General features: G+C 44.4%; 1 protein-coding gene across 1 annotated transcript; it reads right to left on the bottom strand.

The window, feature by feature from the left end:
* Nucleotides 1–3,039: 3,039 nt before the first annotated feature.
* notch1a (notch receptor 1a) lies at nucleotides 3,040–24,552 on the bottom strand (the record flags this gene model as incomplete). Its single annotated transcript, XM_083887193.1, has 34 exons — nucleotides 3,040–4,299; nucleotides 4,410–4,507; nucleotides 4,608–4,755; nucleotides 4,844–5,142; nucleotides 5,264–5,426; nucleotides 5,553–5,637; nucleotides 5,724–5,937; nucleotides 6,028–6,173; nucleotides 6,277–6,717; nucleotides 6,809–7,380; nucleotides 7,496–7,608; nucleotides 7,703–7,960; nucleotides 8,075–8,207; nucleotides 8,322–8,506; nucleotides 8,633–8,786; nucleotides 8,898–9,099; nucleotides 9,206–9,434; nucleotides 9,526–9,678; nucleotides 9,987–10,106; nucleotides 10,573–10,686; nucleotides 10,903–11,048; nucleotides 11,148–11,340; nucleotides 12,675–12,785; nucleotides 12,877–13,110; nucleotides 13,226–13,339; nucleotides 13,920–14,033; nucleotides 14,135–14,320; nucleotides 14,412–14,567; nucleotides 14,674–14,907; nucleotides 15,018–15,140; nucleotides 16,076–16,414; nucleotides 16,519–16,781; nucleotides 23,318–23,399; nucleotides 24,495–24,552. The coding sequence occupies 34 exons, from the start codon at nucleotides 24,550–24,552 to the stop codon at nucleotides 3,040–3,042; spliced, it is 7,440 nt and encodes a 2,479-aa protein (XP_083743319.1).
* Nucleotides 24,553–25,566: the final 1,014 nt, after the last annotated feature.

Here is a 25,566-nt window from a genome sequence, read left to right as displayed (position 1 = left end):
TTGCTGCTGCTTGTCATTTTCAAGGTTTTGTTCCAGTCCAGTCGAGGCTGCTCAGGTTGACCAATGAATGACCTAACATTAACCTAGCATCCTCACTCAGGTTTGAGTTAGCTTGCTAACCTGCGCACACAAAGCAGCGACAGAGAAGAAGAAGAAGCCTCACCTTTAAGAGCTCATTGAGTGGCGTCTTCCCTGTGTGGCTCTGGAGGGTTGTTATTGTTAAAACAGCGACATGCTGCTGCTGCTGCTGCTGCTGCCGCTGCCGCTGCTGCTGCTGACGGTGAAGAAATGACGGAGACGGGAGGGCTCCTCCCTGGCTGCCACACAGATAAATCTCCGGCCTTTCAGGATAGAGCTGCGGCTGATGCTCGTTAATCCAACCATTCAAAAATCTTACTGGGTATCATCCGGAGGAACGTTGTCGAGGAAATGAACTGAGTTTAGATGGTTTACGTCGAGGCTTCTGCCGCCGCCATCATCATCGTTATCATCATCTTCGCCTCCAACGAACAGAGGAGAGAACAGCCCTGTTTGTAGGAGCCTGTCTCTATGGGGACGAGCGGTGTCCTTAACCACCTCAGTGGTGCTGTACACGTGTTCCCCTGCAGAGGGCGCTGTAGATCGCGAGAAAGACAGGACTGGTTGAGTCAGTGTTACCAGAGAAACCCAGCCCAAACCCATTTTATCTAACTGTGTTGATTAATAATTATATATTAAAAACTATTAAATAAAATAAGTAGTTCAAGTTATATATATAATTTGACATCTGAAAAAAAAGTGTCTCCCTATACAGTAAAGAAAGTTAGCGAGCCACTGTCACTTTTAAACCACAGCATCCCCAAGCCCTGGTGGGACTTGTAGGTATTGCAGGTGGACCTCAACCTATAAAAACAAATACCACCACTGATAAAAGTTTTTTTTAAAGTCACTGTGTATTCTTTTTTTTTAAAAAATTATTTATTTTTGTTTGTTTTTGTTTATTTATGTTGTTTTTTGTTGTTGTATGTTTTCGTGTAATACAGGTGATTACATGCACGTAGTGGCAGTTTTGTATTTGACCACTGGGTGGAGCATTAACCCAGGAAATGCATGTAGGTAATCTCCAGGTAATTGGCAGCAGGTGTGTGAATTGGAAAACCAAACAATTGTACTGTAATTGTACCTGAAACATGGGAACAGTGTTGAAGGGTACAGACACAATACAATGTCTATTATACATTTACACAAACATAGTTTATTGATATTCTGCCATTAAATCATCTTTAATGTAACACACTGGAACTTTAATAATAGACGTATTTGTAAACACAACAGGCTTCTTCGTCACAACCAAAAGGTGATCAAAATTATGTTGATCAAGATTAAAATTGTAAATATTTATGATTATTCACTGATAATAACACATGGCACAATTGAAATTAGTCGACAAAGATCGGTACATATATATAATATTGTGAGTCTGTTGAAATGTCCTTACATGTACATTACTTGAAATGTGTAACTTAATTTTGAGTTGACGCAGCATCTCTCACTATGTGTGCTTCAACATTTTGGAAAAAAAACTGAATAATGTTATAATTCGTTTTTTCATATGTGACACCAGTTATAAATCTTAAAAAATTACACCCAGTTTTCCAAATACCTGTTTTCATTATGGTACTTTTACTCCTGGTTGACTTCCTGGATTTATTACCACTAGATGGCGAAAGACCCCAGCTTCTCCTTTTATTTTCATACATTTACTGTGATGTTGCACTGAATGTGACGAAGTACACATTGAGAAATATTACTAAAGGAATCAGTTTAAAGCTTGACAGCAGCTTTTTATTGAATCAAGACAATTTTTACAAAACATTTTAACCAGGAAATACTTTGCAAACTACAACTTTGCATGAACATTAATTTTGAATTACATCCTCTCTTTTAAAACATCTTTTATCTCTGCATTAGTTTATAAAACATGACATTTAGACACCTTAAACCACACTCCATTACAAAGTGCAGGTGATGTTAATAAACGTACAAAGGTCCCCAGTTCTTTCACAAACGACGATCTCCACCTTTTACAGAAAATCTCACAAATACATTGCTTTTCTTTGGAAAAAGAAAAGTCACACTGGCACTATTTTTCAACTGTGGTGAATGTAACATTTCAACTTTCTACAACAGGTCTGCAGATTTAACACTCAACAGGTTAAACATGGTAACCATAATCATTGATTTGGGACGCAGTATGAAATAAAGAGACAGTCCGTACATCACAAAGGATCACAAATCAATCAACCATCCCAGACCATTATTAAACAAAAAAAGGGCCAGGTTAATTTTCAGAGATGCTTTTCCACTCATGTTGAAAAGCGAGATAAGATAAGAGAAGTTTGTTCTGTGCTTTAAGGTCCCAAATCTCCTATGTCCTTTATTCTCGTACATTTTTGCCAAAAGAGGTCAGTGTAGTAGTCAACATCATTAAAGGCGACACTTATATTATATATATTTATGATCAACATCTAACTCAGTGATAAGACTTAGTGAAATGTGGTTCAGTAACAAAACCTGTGTCACTTCAAAGACAAAAGAGGTTAAAATATAATTAATACTGAAATACTTTAAAATAAACTATAAAAATAAAAAAAAAATCTGTACAAACATAATGTAACGTGATACCTTTTGTGAAGACCAAACGCACCACAGAATTAAAATAAATCCAGTGAATATAGCAACACAAGACACAAATAAATAGCCAGTGTACACATGTAGGAGTCATTTTTCTCATATACACTCCTTTTAAACAGCGTCTAATCTTTCCATACATAACAAAACATAACAAAAAACTTAAAAAGCATAAATATAAAAGCATCTTCTTTATATTCCAAATAAAAAAAAGCACATAAATAAATACAAAATTACCAAAACTGTTCTTATTGTTAGTATAAAAACTGATATTTTAAAAAGGACCATTCAGTCTTGAGGGAAGTTTGTCACTTTGTTTGTTTATATATTGTTTGTCCCACCAAATATTCATTTCAGTTCAACAAGTCTCTACTTAAACTGGTCAGGGATCAAATTCATCTGTGAATGGATACTTGTAGGTGGGCTGGAGATTCCCTCTGACCAGTCGGACATGTTGGAATGTGGGGACGAGCTGGACCAGTGGTCAGGGGAGCCAGGGGAGGGAGTAAGAAATGGGTGGTCAGGGACCTGTAGCTGGTGGTTAGGTGTGTTGTCCATGGGGCCAGAATAGCTGTGCTGTGAGGGAGGGGTGAGAAACTGGGTGCCAAGGATCTGCGTCTCCTGGGGCATGACAGTGTGGACTGGCATGGAGCGGCCTGAACCATTGTTTTGCTGCATGTCGGAGCCGTTTATCTCGATGTTGGGGAAGCTCTGGTTGAGGGACTGGCCGGCTGTGGTGGAGTTGGAGTTCTGGTGCTGGAGCTGCCGCGAGTGAGCCTGCTGCATCATGTGCGCTGATGAGTTGAGGTGGCTGGTCTGCAGATTCTGGTAGCCCATGATCTGAGACAGTGTGGCAGTGCTGATGCCATGCAGAGGACCCATCATGTTGTGGGTCATGGGGGGTGCTTGTGTGAAGCTTCCTTGCTGGCCCACACCTGGGTGCATCCTGGAAACCCAGTCACACTGGCCTCCTCTGCTTCCAATTATGGACGCTGTGCCCTGACTATTGGGGCTGGACACAGGCATGTGGGAAAGACGAGGTGGGTTAGTGTCAAAGGACATACAGACCATATCCTTACCCATGCTCATCCCCATATGAGAATCTCCATTGCCTTGTAGGTGATTGAGAGACATAGGCGGAGACTGCTGGAAGGGTGATGTCATGGGAGGAGATGCCACATCTGACAGATAGCCGTGCGGTGACTCAAGGGAATCGACCGGGGAAAGAACAGCTGATGTGTCCAGCAAATTATTCTTCCCATCAAGAGACTTTTTCTTCTTCACTCTACTATCCTTGCCACCGTCCTTCCCTCCTTTTCCCGCTGAGTTAATTTTGCGGACCTTCTTGCCAGAAAGGGTAGGCTTGAGGTTGCTAAGGTAGTCATTGGGTGAGCAGAGTGGTGGAGAGAGGGTGGAGGTGCTTAGGGGGCCGTTGTGAAGCCCAGGACTCCGAACCACATTATACTCATCCAGGAGGCGGACAATGTCGTGATGCATGCGCTCCTGTGCGATGTCTCTGGGCAGCTGGTCAAGATGGTCAGTGATCTCACGGTTGGCAAAGTGCTCGAGAAGAACCTTGGCAGTCTCATAGCTGCCTTCACGGGCCGCAAGGAAGAGTGGTGTCTCCTCCTACAAAACAAAACATAAACGGTCAAAATCAAATGACACACAAGATAAACTGCTATAAATGTAAGGGTGTACACGTTAAATGGGTTTTGTTGTCACATCATTTCACATACCTTGTTGTCTTGCATGTCTTTGTTGGCACCATTTTTCAGCAGCACCATGGCAGCCTCTACGTTGTTTACAGCAGCGGCCCAGTGAAGAGCAGATTTACCTGTAGAGAGGGTAAAATGACAGAGGGTTGATTATCATACACCAGCGCAATGAGGAACCTATAAGGACTTAAGATGATAAGTTGAGAAAATGTTAGCTACCGGAATCATCTGTGGCGTTGGCATCAGCGTGGCAGTTGATAAGTTCTTCCACCATGCCCTCAACTGCCAGTCGGGCAGACAGAATCAGTGGTGTTGTTCCATCGTGCATGCGGGCATCGAGATCGGTGGCACGGTTTCGGATCAATATCTGCAGGAACAAAGAATTGTTTAGCTTTTGTGCCACTGGACAATCTTAAACACAAAACAATCCAAACCGGGAGTGGTGTGCGAGTTACCTGGAAGACACCCTGTGCATCTGCAGCCACAGCAGCATGAAGCGGAGTGCGGCCCATGTTGTCTTGAACGTTGGCATCAGCGCTTGACTCCAGGAGGCGTTTGGCAGCATCAGAGCGGGCATAGCGAGCAGCCAAGTGGAGGGCAGTCTCACCCGTGCGGTCAGTCTGGTTGTGAAGGTTGGCACCCTGGTAAATAAAGTCAGAGATGATTTCTGCAGAGGGATCTTCTTCCTCTTCACTGTTTCCAGTTTCCAATCCTCCACCACTGCAGGAGGCAATCATCAGGGGAGTAAAACCATCTGGAAGAAAAAAAAGCAAGGATTACAATAAGCTCCCATTTATTTCGGCCACTGTTCTTAGCAAATGACAGATACATCATTATAAATGGGCCTATAAACATCCACTAATGTGTTTAAATACCTGGTCCTCTGACATTAACATCCATGCAATCATTCTCTATCTCTCCCTGAGGCGGCGTAGGAGCAATGGATGGAATACGTAGGTCAGCTGCATCCAGGTGCTGCTGTGTCCATTTCCTATGGTCAGTATGGTCACTCAAATCCAACATAGACTGTTCCTCAAACTGAAACACAAACCATTTGTCACAATGTCAGCACACATGAAAGAGTTGTAAATGGACAGTTTGATAAAGTAATATAGTAGTTATTAGGTTATTAAGCCAAAAGGAGAATACAGCTGTTCATCTTACCCTGAAGCGTCTACAGTCTGGATCTTCATCATCCCATTCATTTTGATTGTCATCCATAAGATTGATGTCTGAGTTTTTCATAGGCCTGTAGAAGAGAAGAGGTCGATTAGAAAACTGGTATGACATTCTGTTGCAGGTAGAACTCATATTCCACCTTCAAAGTATACTTACTTCAGTCCAACAGAATCCTCCCCCAATGGCTCTCTGCGTTTCTTTTTGCTAGGTTCTGATGCTTTGAATCCCTCTGGTAACCAGAGCTGGCCTTGCTCCCGTCGCCGCTTACGAGACACGAGAACACCCAGGCAGATGAAGCCCAAAGCAGCCAACCCCAGGAAGACCACGTACATTGGGTAGAGCTCTGACGAGGAGGGCGTGGGTCTCACACCTGTAGGAATAGACAAGTCGCTATGTGTTACACAGGATTTTTGACTTCATGACCAAAGTTAATGCAGTATATTTACTATAGGTTACATACTTGTGACAGCTTCAATATAAGGAACATTGAGATTCCCACTGGAGGCCAAGGCTCCGAGGAATGCAGCTACATCTGTGGCACTCTGGAAACACTCAGTAGACTGCTGATAACACTGACGATTGTCAATCTCCAAGTAAACCACAGACCTAAAAGCAGAAGCATGTATAAATGTTAATAGTCAGTATAATTCTCTGTAACCTAAACACAAATAACTCAAAATGTGATATGTATTGTTTTTGTGACACCCACCCTTTGACTTGGACAGGATCCAGCTCTCTGCGTTTCCGTGGGCTGACCATTGCTGTCACATGATCCTTCACCTGACCCAAAACATTGGCTGGCACGGAAGCCCACTCAGGCCAACCATCTGCAGAGCGCTTCAGCACGTTGTGTTTCACCAGGTCCTGTTCGTTGCCATAGTAGGGGAAGATCATCGGTTCACCTTTGGCGTCGCGACGGAAGATCACATTGGTGTGGAGGACGCTGCTGAGGTCTCTGAGGAAGGCTGAGGAATGATTTTTAAGTTGTTCTGGGGGAATGTGGACCACCAGAACCAAGTGTCCATCAGCCAGCTTCTCTGGCATGTTGTTAGCACAGTCCAGACCATCCCATTCACATTCTGCATTGTTGCATCCCTGGTCACAGTGGCCATCAGCGTAGTGATCTTTGCAGTACTGGTCATACAGTGGGCTGGAAAAGATAGAGTGAGACTAGTTTAATAATCTGAAATCTCAGTTAAAACACAAATTAACCATCTTTTTCTAGTTTTTTTTGTACTTACTTGCATTGACCTTCCTGTCCTTGGCAGTCAAAGCCATCATAAAGGCAACCAGGGCTGTTGCACTGGCCGTCACATTTCCCATCATTGAAGTATCTCCAGCACTGCAGAGCAGCCGAGCAGTTTTGCCAAGGATCGTCAAAATTCAGCGAGCAGTCTCCTCCGTCCCAGCCGCACGCATGGTTGTTGCAGAGCGAGTCACAGATGTGGTTTCCCGCCCACTCGTCACACTGAGGAATCTCACAGCTCACCTCCACTTCCGGAGGTGGAGTGATGTCCCGACCAAAGCCCCCAATAAATGAATAGTCCAGGATGTGGCACAGCAGGCCGTTGAAATTGCTGGGACAGCTGCACTGGAAGAAAGGAGCGTCTGGTGTGATCTGGCACGTTCCACCATTGTAGCAGGGGTTCGAGATGCAGAGGCTCTCAGTGGGAGTCAGGCACTCTGGGCCAGTGAAGGCTGGTGGACACAAGCAGCGTGGGCCGAGGTGACCTGACACACATGTACCTCCGTTCTTGCAGTTCAGACTCCCACAGGAACGAGAATCGTACTCACAAGAAGATCCAGTAAAACCCTTAGGAGATAGAAATGGATAGTGGTTATGATCATGTACTATACATATAAAAAAATGGCAGCAAAAGTAATTTCCAAGATGTAATCATCTCAGGAAAACCCATATGTGTACTCACAGGTGGACATTTACAGATGAAACCATGCGGTGTGTTACTGGCAACAGCACATGTGCCTCCATTTCTGCAGGGTCTTCCTTTGCAGCCATCAAACACTTTATCACAACGCTGACCTGTAGAAGAAAAGGGAAACATGTATGTTTCAAACACACTGTAAACAACTAAACATTGCTTTTGTGTTCTGGGCCACTGGATGTGCATCAGTACCTGTGTAGCCAGTACGGCACTCGCATCGATAGCTGTTGGTGAGCTGAATGCAGTTGTATGAGCCTCTGGGGTCACACGGATCTGACAAACACTCGTTGACGTCGCCTTCACATCGCTCGCCAACGTATCCTGACGGGCACACACACTGGTAGCCACCGATGCGGTCCACGCACTTGCCATTGTTGAAACACTTGGGCTCATTGGTCAGTGGGTCAGTGGAGGGGTTGCAGTCATCCAGATTAATCTCACAGTGGACACCTATTAGAGACAGAACACAGAGTGAGAGGAAATTCCATACCCTGATTTCTGTAATCATTTATTTTTTTCTCCCAAAGTATATATGTGAGTGCTATACATCGGTATACTGCATACCTTGTGTTCCTCTGGGACAAGAGCATTTGTATGTGTTAACGAGGTCGATGCAGGTGCCACCATTCTGGCACGGCTGAGACTGACATTCATTGATCTCTTTGGAGCAGTTTACACCATGGTAGCCCGCTACACACTGACAGAGAAAAAGAAACGAGTGAGTAAATAATATTCATATGATAACAGTTTATTACACAACACATTTTGAGAAACATTACATTAAGACAGCATAAATTCTTATATTCCATACCTCACAACTGTAACCTCCCAGATAATCAGTACAGGTGGCTCCATTCTGGCATGGATTAGGCGAGCATTCGTCCACTTGCTCTTGGCAGTAGCTCCCAGTGTAGCCGGCCTGGCAGCGGCAGTAATGTGTGTTTCCAGCATCCAAACATTGGCCTGAGTTTCTGCACAGTTGGCCTACCTCCACACCTGAAATCAAAAACCAAGGAGTTACATAATGAGTATATCAATTACATGACTTGCAGGCTCAGCACAGGCAACAGAAGTTAGAAGTGTTAAATATGATGGCAATTCAGTTTAGGCTGGCTATCGTACCTTGCTGTTTGGCTGCGACCTCGCACGACACGCTGGGGATGTCACAGTAGAGGCCAGTCCATCCAGTCTGGCACTGGCAGGTATAAGAGGCTCCCTGTTGCCAGCACGATCCTCCATTTTTACAGGGGGAAGAGTCACACCAGCGCACAAGATTCTAACAGAGATACAAGAAGAGAAAATACTTAATCATGCGCCCATAATAAAGTGTATAAACAAGTGCAATGTATAAAACCAAAACAAAGCAAGGCACAGTTGTTTTCCCTACCTGACAATTGATCCCTGTGTAGCCGTGGGGGCAGGTGCACTTGTAAGTCCCATAACTGTCAAGACAAGTCCCTCCATTGAGGCATGGTTTGGAGTCACACTCGTTGATATCATACTGGCAGTAGCTGCCGGTGAAGCCGGGGAGACACAGGCAGGTGAAGGCATTGATTCCATCCACACAAGTGCCACCATTGAAGCAAGAGCTGCAGAGGAACACAAGAAAATAAATGTCAACATATAACTTTGCTCAATTTGGGTTCACACAAGTCAGCCAGGTTTGACAGTTGTCGAAGTGTTGTGACACGGTACCTGTCAGTGCAGTCGTTGGTGTTGATCTCACAGTTGATGCCACTGAAACCAGGCGGACAGGTGCATGTGTAGCTGTTGACACAATCTGTGCAGTTGGCTCCATTTCTACAGGGGTTACTCTCACACTCGTTTATGTCCTGCTCACATCTGCCACCACGGAACCCAGGCAGACAGGTACATGTGAAACCGTTGATGCCGTCGTGGCACAAACCACCATTACTGCAGGGATCTGAAACAGGAAAGGATATAAATTAACCATTCCTAAATTTTAAGACCTAGTTAAGTTATGGGAATATGCAGAGCAGTATATGAGTTCATACTTGGTTTGCAGTCGTCAATGTCAGTCTCACACTTCTGGCCAGAGTAACCTGGCAGGCACTTGCACTGGTAACCACCCATAGTATTATGGCAAATAGCTCCATTGCGGCATGGGCCCTTCACACATTCGTTGATATCGATCTCACATGTTTGACCTAAATAAAATGTATGATACAAAATTATTTCCAGGATTTCACAGACTTTATCATTTTGCATGTTTTAACTGTGAAAAATATGATTCTGTATTTTTGTTATTGTGAAATATCTAGTGGTTATTACAAGAAAGTGTGATTTCTAGTATTTATACATGGTAGTGCTAATAAACCACTGTAACATGAGACATAACTGTTATGACACTGTTATTATACACACACACACACAATGCAACTAGTACCCAGTAATTTATGTTGAATGCACAGTCAAATATTTTACACTTTTTGATTATTATTGGACATGTGGTTACCTTGCCATCCTTCAGGACAGATGCAGGAGAAGCTCTGGTAGTCTTCAGCCTCCTTACACACACCCCCATTTTTGCAGGGTCTGGGGCTGCAGGGGGCCAGCAGGGTCTCACAGTTATCACCTGATGGCACAGAAACGTTTGACAAAACATCAATGTGTGTACTCCAACTCAGCTTAAATCCCCTCTATGTTTTCCCTCAGAAAAAGTAGTCATTTTTAAGTTCCACTTCCTTATCCATTTCCATGACAACTTTGCCAAACAGGAAGGCCCTTCCTGTTTCCTGCCATTGTGTGATCACAGAAAGGAAACAGAGCAGGGCGGAAGTGGGAATAAAGCTTAGAGCTGGCTCCAGGATTCCAACACACGTTAGACACTGGCATGTTATTCCAAAACACACACAGACACACACTTATCCCTGCAAAGCAGACAACCAAATCTCTCGCACAGAGGTGCACCAAGCAGACATTCCTATAAGTGGTCACTATTTGATGTTTTCTCAAACAACACGATTCAAAGAGATAGGGTATGGCAAAAAAAACAGATCACAGACTAATCTGATGAGTGAAAAAGCAGGTACATGTCATACCAGTGTAAGGCAGCAAGCAGTTGCATTTGTATCCAGCCACATCATCGATGCAGGTGCCCTGGTTGAGGCAGGGGTTGGATGCACACTCGTTGATGTTAGTTTGGCAGTTAGGTCCTAGAGTGGTGGGATTAGAAACCACACTTTGGTTAGATATGGGCCAACAAAGGCACACACACACACACACACACACACACACACACACACACACACACACACACACACACACACACACACACACACACACACACACACACACACACACACACACACACATTATCCGCCACAGTCAGTCGTAAGGGGAAAAAAAAAAGACGAGAGGTCACAACTGACCGGTGAATCCAACTCTGCATGTGCAGTGGTATCCGCTGGTCATGTCCTTGCAGGTGCCTCCATTCATGCACGGGTTGGACTCGCACTCGTTGTTATTGATGTCGCAGTTTGTTCCGCTCCATCCAGAGTCACAGGTACATTTGTAACTTTAGGAAAACAAAGAGACAAGTTAGTGGTGTTTGTTCATTAGATTTTATTTCTACTTGTAGCTGGTTTTTTTTGCTTAATCATCACTCAGTGCTCACCCATTGATGAGGTCCTGGCACCGTCCATGGATGCAGGGGTTGCTGCTACACTCGTCCACCTGAGACAAACAGGTGGCGTCATTGTAGCCCTCAGGGCACAGGCAGGTGAAGCTGTTGATGCCGTCGACACAGGTGCCGCCATTGTGACAGGGATTAATGGCACACTCGTCGATGTTGATGTTACACATTAATCCTGAAAAGACAGTAATACATGGCTTTTTAGGATGTGCAGCAATTATTACTTTTGAAAATGTTTAAAAAATGGAACTTATGCTTGTTGGAAACAATTCATATCTGTAAATTGTCATCCTTGAAATAGAATATAGAGAAGTTAATATTTGTATGGTGTCACATGGTAATGCTCCAACATATTTTTGCAATATCTGTCAGAGAAATCCCAATTACAAATGAATCCCTATTGTGAACTGATTAATATCTACACGGGTCGTTCTGAAAGCCCCTCAGATACACCCTTTACTGTGTTGTGGTTTTCTTTCAGCCTTTCTATGCTGCTAGGTGAGGTGCACTGTGTGCCTTTTGAACAATAGATTGAGCTCACACTAAAGACTCCCTCAACATTCAACAGGCAGAAGCTGTAGCAGCTCCAATGTGTGCCTAGCCTGGTGGCCCCTGGAGGCCCTTTTGCCTCTCCTCCATTGATTGAATGGGGTCCTGTTGAATAGGCATAAGGAGCCGGATTGGAGAGGGGGAGGTGTTGCACACACCACCCCCAATGCAGGGAGAAGTAACCTCACCCTGGGCTGTTTACAGGGACAGAAGGCCAGACCCATTTCACACACGGCCAAGTAACAATTAAACCCCCCCTCTGATCCCTTACCCAGCTCCCTCCTCCTCTGTTCCTCATCAATCAGGGAGGGAGGGCCCAACTGCCTGATCTTCAGTTACAATAGTCCTCTGTCCCTCTGTGTCTCAGTCCCGCCGTGCCCTCCACACTCACCCCGTCAGCACAAAAAGATGGACGGGGGACACAGGAGGGACACACAACAGCCTGCACACACACTTGTTCCTCCCTGCCCCACTTTTAACATAATGACACAAGCACTACCAGTCAGAACCGGCTCGGCTGGGCAATGAAAGGGAGGAGGACATCTTAGATTTTAGAGACAAATCTAGATTAGTAGTATTTAGTAGTATTTTCAAATACTAGTGTAGTCAAGTGCCAATATAAATGAAGTGAAAACACTTCAGTATGAGTTTTCGGTGCATTTTATTATGCTGTTGCACATAATATTAATCGCATAATTTATGATCAATCACTTTTTTTGAGGTATCACATTTCCTGACTCGGCATCACAGCCTTTTCAAGTTCCTGACAAAGTAAGCACTTTGTGTGCGTCTTTGCTTGTGTATCAGGTTGGGGGGCTGTGTTCCTTTCTCCACTACCCACACAGGCAATCTGACACTATTGTTCTGCATGAGTGGACCCGCCAGCCACCTGTCCTCCCTGTCCCTCCCAAAGCTCATGGGACCATCCCACGGCACCTGTAAACTCCACCTCCTGCTCACCTGTGTAACCCGGCTCACATGCACACTCATAGCCGTTGATTTTGTCAATGCATCTCCCATAGTCACAGGGTTTGCTCTTGCAGTCGTCCAGATTCACCTCACAGTTATAACCTGACGATTGAAATGAGCAAGAAATTGTGTGAGAGGATGTCACTGGAGGAATCTAACAACAGTTAAACATAAAGGAGTTTTAAAGCCTCACCTGCTGTGCCTTTAGGGCAGGAACAGATATAAGTGTTTTCCCGGTCCTGGCAGGTACCACCATTCTTGCAGGGCTGGCTCAGACACTCATTGATGTTGGTCTCACACAGACGGCCAGTGTAGCCTGGGTGGCAGTGGCAAGTAAAAGAGGCCAAGCCATCCTTACAAGTGCCATAGTGGCAGGGGTCAGAGTAGCATTCATTGATGTCAATCTCACAGTGCTGCCCTGTGTAACCTGCACAATAAACAAAGGTATTTAGGAAGATGATAATCAACATCTGCTGTGAAACTAAATAATAAACAGTATTTTTGCACAGAAATGCAGAAAAGAAAACCACAGTGTGCTTTACCTTCAGCACATTCACAAGTGTACTTGTTGGGACCATCTGTACATTTAGCTCCATTCTTGCAGGGAGTGCTGGCACACTCGTCAATGTCCACTTGACACAGATGCCCAGAAAAACCTGCAAGAGGGTTGTACAAAATACACAATTTTTAGATTATGCTTCATGTGCGAAATCCACACATCACGGCTACAGTGTGCAAGCAAAGCGTAAAAATGAGGAGTATAAAAACCAATTTGCATGTGAAGTAGGTCTGCAAGACACTGAAGGTCCTAACGAACCATTCCACAACACTGGCTCCACCCCCGGCTCATACTGTGCAGTGAAATCTTTCTCTCTTTCAAACCTCAACACAATAGCCTCCGGCTTACAGAGTATGAACCAATCCCTGCCCCCCGCTAAGCTCAAACACAAACTCCTAAGCCCGCCAAATATGCTAATTGTTCAGCGGTCTGATATGATCTGTCCTGGTCGCCCACAAAAAGCCATGTTTGACAACATTAGTCGAGGTAAATAATTTACATTCTATGTGGGAACCACGCACACGCTACTCATTGACAGATGCGTTAATGATTGACTATTTTATAGCTGCTTCTTTGTGCCTATTGTCTGCCCAAAAAGAGATAGAAGGATAAGAATAGCTCATTTCTTCAACACCACCAACACCATATTTGTTTTCCAGTCCCTGGTATGTGCTCACCTTTGGGGCACTCGCATTGGAAGGAGTTGATCTTATCGATGCATTTGCCATTGTTGAAACAAGGTTGGGTGGCACACTCATCTGTGTTGATGTGGCAGAACACTCCCTCATATCCTGAAAGTTATACCGTCATTAGTCAAATCATATTTATTTTCTTAGATTCAAAAAGTGCTCAAAAAGCTAAAATTGGCAGTGCATTTTTTTTCCACACATACCTGGCATGCAGATGCAATGGAACCCTCCAATCTGATCCAGACAGGTGGCATCGTTATGGCAAGGGTTAGACATGCATTCATTGACGTCCATCTCACAGCGAGGACCCTCATATCCTTGGAGACACTTGCACTGGAAAGAGCCTTTGGTGTTAAGGCAGCGACCACCATGTTCACAAGGGTTGGCACCTAAGATTTAGAAAATACAAGATCATAATTCACATGTGCCGTGATTTAAGTATAACAATGATAAAAGAGTGGGATTGGCTTTAAAAGTTACCTAGGGAGCACTCGTCAATGTCCAGGTTGCAGGCTGATCCAGTGTATCCTGGGGGGCAGGTGCAGATTGCCTTGCCATTGACTGGATTGGTATCACAGTTGGAGCCCTTCTGACACGGGTTGCTAATGCAGGCGTCATCAAGGTGGCACAGCAAACCTGTGAGACACAAAATAACAATACATATCGATGTTAAAATGGATCAATCACTTGAATTGACAGTCGTAGTACTTGGTAAAATGTAGGATTTCTGCAGGATTCATACCTGTGCGCCCATGAGGACACTCGCAGAAAAATGAAGCTACACGGTCATGGCAGGTTGCACCGTGATAACAAGCCGCACTGGCACAGTCATCGATGTTTTCACTGCAGTCGTCGCCAGTCCAACCGTTAACACAGACGCAGTGGTAGCTGCCGTGAGTGTCATGGCACGTCCCTCCATTCTGACACGCATTGGGCATCAACTCACACTCGTCCACATTTTCTGTGCAGTATTGACCTAAAGGAGTTTAGCAAGACAGAATAGAATAAGTACAATGTTAAGGTTTCTTTCCATTTCTTCTGTGCTAATCTCTGTTTATTTTCTTGTCTCTACACAAAAAAAGTCACCTGTGTAATGAGGCGGGCACTGGCAGTTGTAGGTGTTCACACCATCTACACACACACCACCATTCTGGCAGTTGTGGCCTGGACAATCATCGATGTTGTGCTCACAATGTTGACCCGTGAAGCCTGAACAGATAGAGAAGACAAAGACATTTGCTTTTAGTTAAAGATTAAGATCCTTCCTTCCTCTTGACATCACACTGCACTTAAGTGAGCAATAACAGTTTTATTTCCTCCTATACCCTCGTGGCAAATTGTTTAATTGTCCTGTAGTATAGAGTGCAGCGCTTCTCTTGTTTAAACATCAAAGGAATGAGTGGGTGTTTTAGAGCAATGATAGTCTGATTATCTATCAACCCGCAGCTCTGCAGGTGCCTTCGCAGCTTCGCTATCTAAACGCATTCCAGCACGGACACCCACGAGAGACACAGCATGGCTTAAACTTTAACACACAACATCACTTTGTCCCTTATTCATCTGCATATCTAAACAATCCGCTCTGTGCAAGTCAGGAACACAAAATGAGACACAGCTTAAAAATTATTTAAGTATGGAATTTTTCAGTGTAATAGAACTGTAGTTTGATGTGGGTTAAAGGAGAAGGGTTTCTCCACAGCTGCTCTAACAAGCTAATACACACTTTATTCACAATAGTGCACTGGCCACAGGAACAACATACAAAGATAACAACTATCTTTTCTGTTTTGGACTGGAAAAAAAAATATTTTTTTAAATTCTTGTGTCTGTGACTTCATTGCTAGGGTGTGTATGTCTATACAATTATCTGTATGATGTTTTGTGGGTGTTGGTGATTATCAGAAGGAAACGTCTGTGCGACTGCTTCCTGTCTGTGGAGGTTGGCAGAGAGGGTGAGCAGTGGGGGTGCTCAATCCACCCAATCAGATTTTACTACAACAACAGACTGTTTTTTGTAGGTCAACTGATGTAATAGGAAAACAAAAGTGACTGCTTATGTTGCTTCACTAATCAGATGCAACTCCATATGTCAAGTTGACTACTATTGTTTTTGCTTCATTATGTGTAGAAAGTTAATGTTCTACCTGGCAAGCAGCTACAGTCATAGATGGTGTCTCCCTTCTGGACACAGGTGCCTCCGTTCAGGCATGGTGAGGGGCTGCATGGCAGGTACCGGGTCTCACAGTGTTTACCGGAGTACTCCGTAGGACAGCGGCAGTGGTACGAACCCACCTCATTCACACACATGCCACCGTTGAGACAGGGAGTGGGAGCCTGAGCGCACTCGTTGATGTCTTGCTTGCACGTTTGACCGTGAAAAGCAGGCGGGCATGTGCAGATGTAGGTGGAATCAAATGCTGAGCACTGGCCGCCGTTTGCACACGGATTGGAAGCACACGGGTTGGCAAGCTGGCAAGTTTTACCTTGAAAGCAGCATGGCAAAAAAAGTATTGTTAATAAGTGTTTTTCATGGTGAACAAAGGCAAAACAATAGGGGGAGGGGGGAAAAGCATATCAAGTTGCATACCTGACCACCCAGGTGGGCAGCGGCAGCGGTAGGAAGCCAGGGTAACGAGGTCACATGTTCCTCCATTGCGACAGGGAGAGCTCATGCAGGCATGGTTGCTGGGGGTCAGGCACAGTCGGTCGGTGAAACCCAGGCGACACATGCAGCGGAAATCAAACGTGTTGCCATGGGAAACTGGGCGACATTCGCCACCGTTGCGGCAAGGTGAGGGGCTGCAGGGACTGGGGTACTGACACCGGCTGCCTACGAAGTCACTGGGACACCTGGGAATAGAGAGAGAGAAGGGGCGTTATGATTAGAAGAGTATAATCGTTGTTGTTTAAATCATGGGAACAATTTTCTTAACAAAAGGGGGAATGAGGGAGGGTGGGGGTTTTTCCCGCCCAGCAAAGTCCCTCTGCTGCAGGACAGGGACAGTGTGTTGTTCTAGCGTGTCTCTCTAGATTAGAGTCCCTGAAAACCCTGAAAACACATTCTGCTGGGACAACAGATGCCACAAAATAACCCAGCGTTCCCATCTACCTTTTGCCCCCACGCTGTCCACACTCATCCTGGATGATTGTGGAGATCAAGGAGACTGTGCCAACTCTGGTTGTCCTATATGAATCACTGCTTTCAGGCCCTAAGCCCCTGGGTGCTTCTCTCCCATCCACACCAAAGGCAGAATAGAAGCTGCTTCAGTAACACACTGTAGCCTAAACTGGCTATTTATGACAAGTGAAAACTCAAAAAATCTGGACAAAAGGTGGACTAAGTGGGAACAATTCCACCTTTTTTTGAAATGTAAAAGTGGTTGTGACCAAAGAGACAAATCAAGAGGATTTCACATATCTTGATTTCAAATTAGCAAGTCGCTCACACATTGTTTAGTATGCAAGTTGTACCAAACAACAAAGTCCTATCTGCCATGTGCAGGAGCATTTAAAGTCAGCAAAAAGGTGTTTATGTTTGAATTGGGGCTTGAATGAGAGTGTGTCGTTGTGCATGTGAGCATGGAGTGTTTATGTGTAACGAAGGGCATCTGTTGGCCTCCTAGTATCTCCACAGGGAGCAGGTGCGCATGTTAATGAAGGCAGCTGTTGGACAGGGCTCCTCCCCGTCCCCCTCCTCCTTTCTCCTACTCTCCCCTTATCCCTCCCACCCTCCCCTCTGTCCCCATGTCAGATGGGGGTGCTGACAAGCCAACCTCTCCTCTAGGGAAATAAAGAACCCATGTGAAGTCAGCTGTTGCAACTTCTGTCTCTTTACCCCCCCACCCTAAAATCTACCATCACACTTAATCGTGATTCCTCTCTTTTTTACCTATTCCTCATTTAACTTCCCTTATTCTGCACAGTCCATGTCCATGTCTCTACTCTGCTCCCCTGTCTCAGCTTTTCACAAGTTTCTGTCCACTCTGGACTTCTTACAGCTCGCAGCAGTTTGCTTTTTACAGCGTTCCCCATTTGTCACACGGGACTGCTGAAAACTCCCCTGTTGACTTAGTTAGGTGAGACCAAATCATGGAGTTTTTAACAGTCCCATGTGCCCCACACAAATCCCAGACAGTTGCATTTGGCAGGAGACTGTAAAGTGTTGGGGGGTTTGCTTTGAAGTTCTGGAGTATTCAGTGTTTTGGTCTAAAAATCCTCACGCTGTTATTTATGTAAGGCCTCATGAAACTGATCTGTTCCTTAGTGTCTCTGTTTGTGTGTCTTTGATCGAAAGATATAAAAACACTAGGAAGTTGAGACATGGTTTTAGGGAGTTAAGGTTTGATTAATGGTTAGACATTTAGTCATGATGGTTGTTGTTGAGTAAGGGGCTAGGGAGTGCATCATGTCTGTGAGTATCCTCACTGCGATGAAGCGTGTGTGTCCGTCTAACTGTAATGGATCCTCTATCCTCTTTGTCCTAAAGTCAGTCCAGTCTGAGATAAAGATCCACCCACATGCTGCAGAAGTCAGCAGCACACACCACGGCAACAGGTCTCTCCCGACGAAGCAATGTCCCCTCAGGCCGGAGCAGATGCTTCCCCGACCCCTGACCCCCCAAACACTTTTGTGACTGTGGGATGGCCTCTTTGCCTTTGCCTCTCTCCCCACTGGGCCTGATCTGCCATCTGCCACTCTGAGGGTGACTTTATCCTCAGACACAAAACCAGCCCCAGTGAGTGGTGAAAATGCCACTGCTGGAGAAAATTATATGTAAATAATTTCTGCCTGTGCACAATACTCATGTCCACAACAGCTTTATATTATTGTTGTTGTTTCACTTCATGTTCCTTGTAAAAATATCACATGCTCTTTCCTGTTTACACTCTCCTCAATTCTAACTACCCCCCACAATCCTTTTTCCCTCTTTAAGTGGCCATTAGTCTCTGTCTGTTTCCTCTTCATTCATATTTGTCTTTTTCAGCTTATGTTCCCTTGAATGTGTCTAATAATTAGCCAAGGTCTGACCTCCGGTGTCCACATCTGTGGATCAGAAAGACTGAAAACAGAACAGCAAAGTATTATGGATGAAATGAGAAAAGTGCACTTTCAGAAAAAGGGGCTCTAATGTCCCAACACAATAAATGACTTGCACTTTACTCTCCATCCCTGAGTTTAAAACTGCAGCACAGAGTCAATGCTGTCAATTAAGTGATGTACAGCAGCAACATATTCAGTAGGATATGAGAATACTACAAGGCTTATTTATTATTGAGAGAAATCCTGTAAAATTCTCCCAATATTACGCCAGTTCTACCATTTAGCTACTTCCCATAAACCCACTTAAGTATTGGAATATTTGACTACAAATTAATGATATACCAATCTGAAATACAAGCTGTTTCCTGTTTTACTCTCTTTAAGGAGTGAAATTTTAAGATTTATGAGGGTCGGTCCCCATGACAGGAACCAAGAACCTGATGACTAATGACTGATCCTCAGGGTTATAACTGTCCAAGGTGTCTGTGTGTAACTGAGTGATACACCTCCATCTACTGATGTGAAGTTGATTTCACTTTCTCTCCAGACACTTTGGAGATGTCCCAACTCACACTCTAACAAAGACAAGGACCCAGTTTCCACTAGACTTCTAATGATGTTACGACATTTGTAAATTATGGTCCTGTTTAGAGATACAGATAGACAGATGGTGTCACCCAGTTAGTGCCTGGTTGCAGAGGTGATTTCTGTGAACTTCTGCATAAACTAACATGGCACTGGTTAAATTGTGACTCTTAAGACTTCAAAACCTATGTGTTATGAGTGAAAATGACCCCAGCCTATGACTGAGGTGGTCACGTAACATGTGACCACAACACTGAAACTGAACAGAACAGCTATATAATATATATTAATGTATAATATGGCAGCATAGCTGTCCTAGCTGATGACATTTCCATTCACACGTGCAATTAAAACATAGATAAAACAACGATATCCAAGCATGTGACCTCTGGGTGCCCTGTAGTGTAACACTGACCTGCCAGAAGAGATGGTGTTTCTACATTTTCCAGCCAGTGCTGTGCATGTGAACGTTCAGCACCCACTAGAGCCAAATAGCCTCTTATCTCTTTGCTCTGACAGCGCAGCTTTGATCGTCCCACTCTGAGGACCTCCAGACTCCAATAGGATCCAGAACCACTGCTTTGACAGTGTGCTATTCTGAGGCCATGTCTGCTCTAAATGCTAGTCTGTGTACTAAATAATTCCTTGTAGATGAACCACAATGCTTTTAGAAGCACTGAGCTGTGTTTACATATGTTGTAAATAAGAATGTACTTTCATCTGAAGTGTCCCATCAACCTGATTGACGGCTGTATCAGTGGGGCCTGGTATCTAGGGAATGGGTCCCACCAGGGGAGTGGCAGCCTGAGCTTAAAGCCCAATAAAAGGCTAACACCAGCAGGAACACTTGACCCAGCCATGCACTGGTAGCTCCTGAATCACCTAAACCCGCACGGAGCAAAGCCTTAACAGAGACCTGCCTGGTAATCCTATAAGAGGACAACATTCCTTAAGAGAGAGTGGAACATCTTCCTAGTGCTACTGGATTCACTCTTGGCTATCTTTATGTCCTTTTATTATCAATACACAGCACCTTGCAGCTCTGTGTAAGATTAGGGAGGACTGGTCACTGTGACCATATCAGACCTTCATGTTCATTTTCTATCTCCTGTCTATTTCTGTCACCCTTCTTACAGTATTTGAGACATGCAACGAGTCAGTTGAGACATTTTCTGAGTTTATTATTAACACCTCACCTCAGACCAAAACAGTGTCCAGTTCAGCAGAGCAGCATTAACAGTCAGCCAGCAATGCAGAGCCGGGGTCGGAGGGCAGCGACCTTTCACCCGCCATATGCCCTCATTACTGCGGCACAAACTAAATTTGACTCAAACGATGCTTTGCTCCTCACATGTTTTTGAGTTGTCTATAACAAGATGACTACATGAGAAACAGGAAGCCCCAGGCCTCCAGATAACCTCTGGTTTCACAGAATCACGACCAAGTGCTTCCCCATTACAGCGACCCTCTGTTGTTCCTGTGTATCACCACAAACTTGCTGAGTCTAGACAAGATTTTCCACCGGGCAACGAATCTTTCTGAACTGAATTACACTCGCTTACTATGCTTTATTCAAAGATCTTGATACATACTGCAATCATAACAACCTCTATGCAGTAAAGTCAGGCAGACTCACACTTTGTTCTTCCTGTTATCAAATTTCTCTCTTTGAAAACAGATACGTGCAACAAAGATACCACAAAACAAAAGCTCGGTCAAATCAAACTCAGGAGATGAAAACCCAACCGTTAAATAAAGACAACACAAGCCACGTCCTATTTTAGGGATCACTCCTGTATTGTAAGGATTTGGTTTAAGTCGAGGTATTTTTTATCACCAGGAAGGACAAAAAACATCCTTCCCACAGAAAAGGCAAAGGAATATCAGTTTCATAATCCACAGTAAACCCCTTCATTAGACATGTGATTTACCACAGTTTATACCAAGTCAATGTTCTCCCGGCCAGCATGTGATTTAACTCTCTATTCTCACACTCTCACACGGGAACTGTGCTAAAAGAGGATTTCAAAATCTTACCACTGAAATCTGTGTCACCATATGCTCACAGACTGCAACAAAAACCACAACGCTCAACATGACTCACTGGTAAATTCAAGGGCTGCAGACAAGAGTTCCAAGCATCTTGGCATTTAGACCTGATGAGATCAATTTACCCTGGAGGACTTTCCATCCGTGTCAAACGACACACCGATCACAGGGAATTTGCCATTTATTGAGGCACAAAATCTACCCCCACCACCCAACCCCCCACTAGGGACGCTATACTCTGACCCAGGAGCAGTGACACTGAGTTTCCCAGTGTGCCCCGTGACTGCTGGCTGCTCGATTTGGCAGGGATGAATGATTAATGAGTGGAAAAGCGAGGAAGAGGAAGAGAGAGCGCGGCTGGATGAAGTGATGCTCTTATCCTGTCTGTTTTTAATTGGACCAAGCAGAGATGGAGACCACAATCATAGCTTTGTGGAGGAGGGAGACTTTCTATGTGCACACGTGCAGAGCTCTGGATGTGTGTGTGTGGAGTGTGCAGATTAGATATTGTTAATTGGTGGCTGTGGGCCAGTACCATGGGCTCTTCAATAGTTTCCCCTTGTCCCTGCCGACCAGAGAAGCGTCCCTCATGACCACACGCCCTGAGGGTAAACCAGGCCACCCGTGAGCTTCTTCACAGATGTGCCACAACATTTGGAACTCGCAAAGCCTTTTCAGTGACACTTGTCCTTTTTTGTTGCAGAAGACGATTCAAGGCTGAATCAGCAAGCGCACAGACTTACATTCAGGTCATCTAATGGGAATATGTCAGCATATTAAATGTCTCGCCCACAAACTGTTGACATCAATCCAGTCTACAGAAAGAGCCCACAATCTGCCCCTCTGTCTGTCCCCACTTGTTTGCTTTCAAATTTCTGCACTTTATTCCAATTAATCTCACTCTCTCGACATCCAATCCAATTACATTTCGGAGCCATCTGGCTTTCTAATGGAGATCACAAACCAGTGAGGTGGGGGGTGTAGGTCCATTGAGAAGGAGGGGTATTTTTAAGGTTAGTGGGGGTTGTGGTTGTGGTGTGGTGTGTGCTGTGGTGTTTGGGGTGGCTGTGGCATGATGGGAAGCCCCACTCAGATTAGTCACGCAGCATTATTCTGACTGCAGGACAATGGGCGACGGGCGGCGGGCGAGCCCCAGCTGTCGTCCATGAAAGAGCAGAAAAACAAGATTTAAGACTGGACGCATCCTCTCACTTTGCTGGCGAAGGGGTCTTGCATTCATTAACGGGCCTAGATTGGAGAGGGGGGTGGGCTTTTGTGCAGCCATCCCTCTCTCACCTCTCCTGCACTCTGGAATTGCACTCTCTTTTCATTTCTTCACTTCTTAAACTCTTTTCTTCCCTCTTTGGGGAATGTGTGCGGCCCCGCGGAGCTATGTGACTCTTCGAGGGGTACATGAACGCACCAGCCCGGAGAAAACTCAAGGGCCTCCTCCGGTTGCTGGGCATGGGGCCCGCTCAAAGGCTGGAATGAAAGGGGGGAATATGTGGCCCCATTTCTTTGCAACCAAAAAGCCCTTTCAAGTACCCAAAATTACAGTACACCACACATTTCTAAAAACTGCACGAGTTCCACAACATCTCAGTGGCCAAGGATCCAACACAACAAGACAACATGAAATGTTAATGAGAGGCTGTTGATGTTGTTTGCAGTGAAACATCTGTCACAGCACAAGTTGCTGCTTTGTTACTTACTTGCACTCTCCGTTTCCATTGGAGGTGGGTTCACATCGTCCTCCATTCAGGCACGACTCAGTGGGCACGGAGCATTTTAGACCTGTGGAGTGCATGAGGAAATGTTAGAATTCATATTTGACCCAAAGTGGGATCATATAGTGTTGCCGCAGTATGTGCTGTTGAACGAGCTTTTGGGGATTAACACGGATTAGTCTCACTTATTCATCAGTCAGATTTTTTTTTTATATAACTTTTATTCAGAGGAATTTAATATTTCATGCACACACGCGTTAGTGTATCGTGGTGCTTTAATTGATTTGTTACACAGTGGCCCGTGGGGATTTCGGCTGAAGCCTGTCGTGGACAGCGGTGAGGCCAGAGCGCGTGGTGCGTGGCTTGGAGGAGCGCACGCTCTTTTTTTTTCTTTTGCGGGGGAAAGCGCAGCAGCTGCGGGGCTCAGATGCGGAACAAAAGAAACCAGAGTCCAGCACGAGCCATAAAACACTCTCCTTGGGGCATTGTTTACCGGCAGACGGGAATAACAGCACCTCCTCCACCCCCCCACCACCGCTCACCCCCTCCACTCACAACACTCTCCCACACATGCAGACAAAAGGTGCCCCATCCCTTTCCTCCCCCAGCGTCCCCCGGCCCCAACACACGCACCGACTTCCATTATCTGCCATGTTATTTAAAACCGGCTCTCGGAACAATTTAAAAGAGGTAATTCAGCAGCCTAACACTAAAACTCACTGTGTTCTAGTTGGATTAAACCAAAGTAAATCGTTATAAAGGACACAGTTATAAGCAGAAGTGAAGCATATAGATTTGAAGTTTTTAAATACTTTTTTAAATTAAAGATACTTTATATAGATATATGTGATTTTTTTTGAACAGACAAAATATACATTCTTCAGTTTCATAAAGTGCTAAATCAGTCAGTGTTTTGGCTCCTGCACTTGAAGATAATTCACAAGCAGCTCAAAAAGTCACTCAAACAGGCAGTCAGGGAGCTTTAGTGGGATTAATTTATGGTGTCTAATCTTAATCTCACTCTTACTTGATTTTTGAACAATTAAAGCAGCACTGATCATATGTAAATATAAGCTCATTTTAATATACACTAATTGCTGACTAACTTTTTTTTAAAGCCTGCAGGGACAAAATCAAAACAAAAACAAAGATAAAACTTTACCTTGTGTGAAGACGACTGCGCTGATCAGAAATGTCAGTTTCACAAAGAAACGATACATTCCTCCTCTTCTGCTTCACAAACGTCGTTGAATCCCACGTAGGGTTGTCATAGATCCTCACTTTGGTTTACTCCAGGTGTTGACTTGAAAAATTAATATCCTTTTTTTTGTTGTTCTTGTTCTTGTTGTTTGCAGGAGAAGTTAAATCCGACAGCGATAGAGGAGACAGAGAGTTTGGAAGAATTATTGGTGGGGGAGAGAAAAAAAAGTCTCCAGTCGTCGAGAGGAGTCACTTGTTCGATGTTAACCTGCTGCTTTCCGAGTTCTCAATGAAATCTAGAGGCGACTCGACGAGTTCCTCCCCCTGCTCTCCCCCCTCCTCCTCCTCCACCCTCCATCCCCTCTGTGTCTCTCTCTCCTCGTGCTCAGAGAATCAGTGCAGTCTGCCTTTGTTTACGTTTTAATTAACACATTTACTCACATGCTCGTGTTTCTTGCTCTTCTTCCATTTTAAAGCATTTAAAGACAAAAAAAACTAAATAAATAGAAGTTCAAACTTTTACACGAAGTAAACTCCTCTCCTGTAATATCATATTGTACACTATAAATGATTTACAGGACTTTACGGGCGGTCGCTGTGACAATGCACACTGTAAAAGGGCACACGTGTGTTTAATTGTGACTAATTGCGGTGGGCGTGGCTTAGTATTAGTATTCATGTAAAAGTCAGTAAAATACACTCACACAACTGTGAAGTTACAGTAACAGAAAAGATGTCGATTTACAGCCATTTTCCATAATTCTATACATTAACCGTCTGTGAAAGTACAGTATCTATAGGACACAACACTTTCCTTTAGTTATACACACAGTAACTTTGCGGTGAGTGTAATGCAGTAGCACAAATAATCATTTCACTGTATTCTCATTTTAGCTGAGGTCCATCTGTAATGTTTATATGTGTAAAAAACTGTAGAATATAAATAGCTCTGTCCTTATAATAGTTCTTTTTGTCTGCAACCTTGTACACCTAATATGCTAATGCTAATACCTCGCTCTTTATTAGTAATCATT

This window comes from Microchirus variegatus (assembly GCF_963457635.1).
Source record: "Microchirus variegatus genome assembly, chromosome: 1".
Taxonomy (NCBI): domain Eukaryota; kingdom Metazoa; phylum Chordata; class Actinopteri; order Pleuronectiformes; family Soleidae; genus Microchirus; species Microchirus variegatus.
This window is presented reverse-complemented; position numbering and strand designations above follow the sequence as displayed.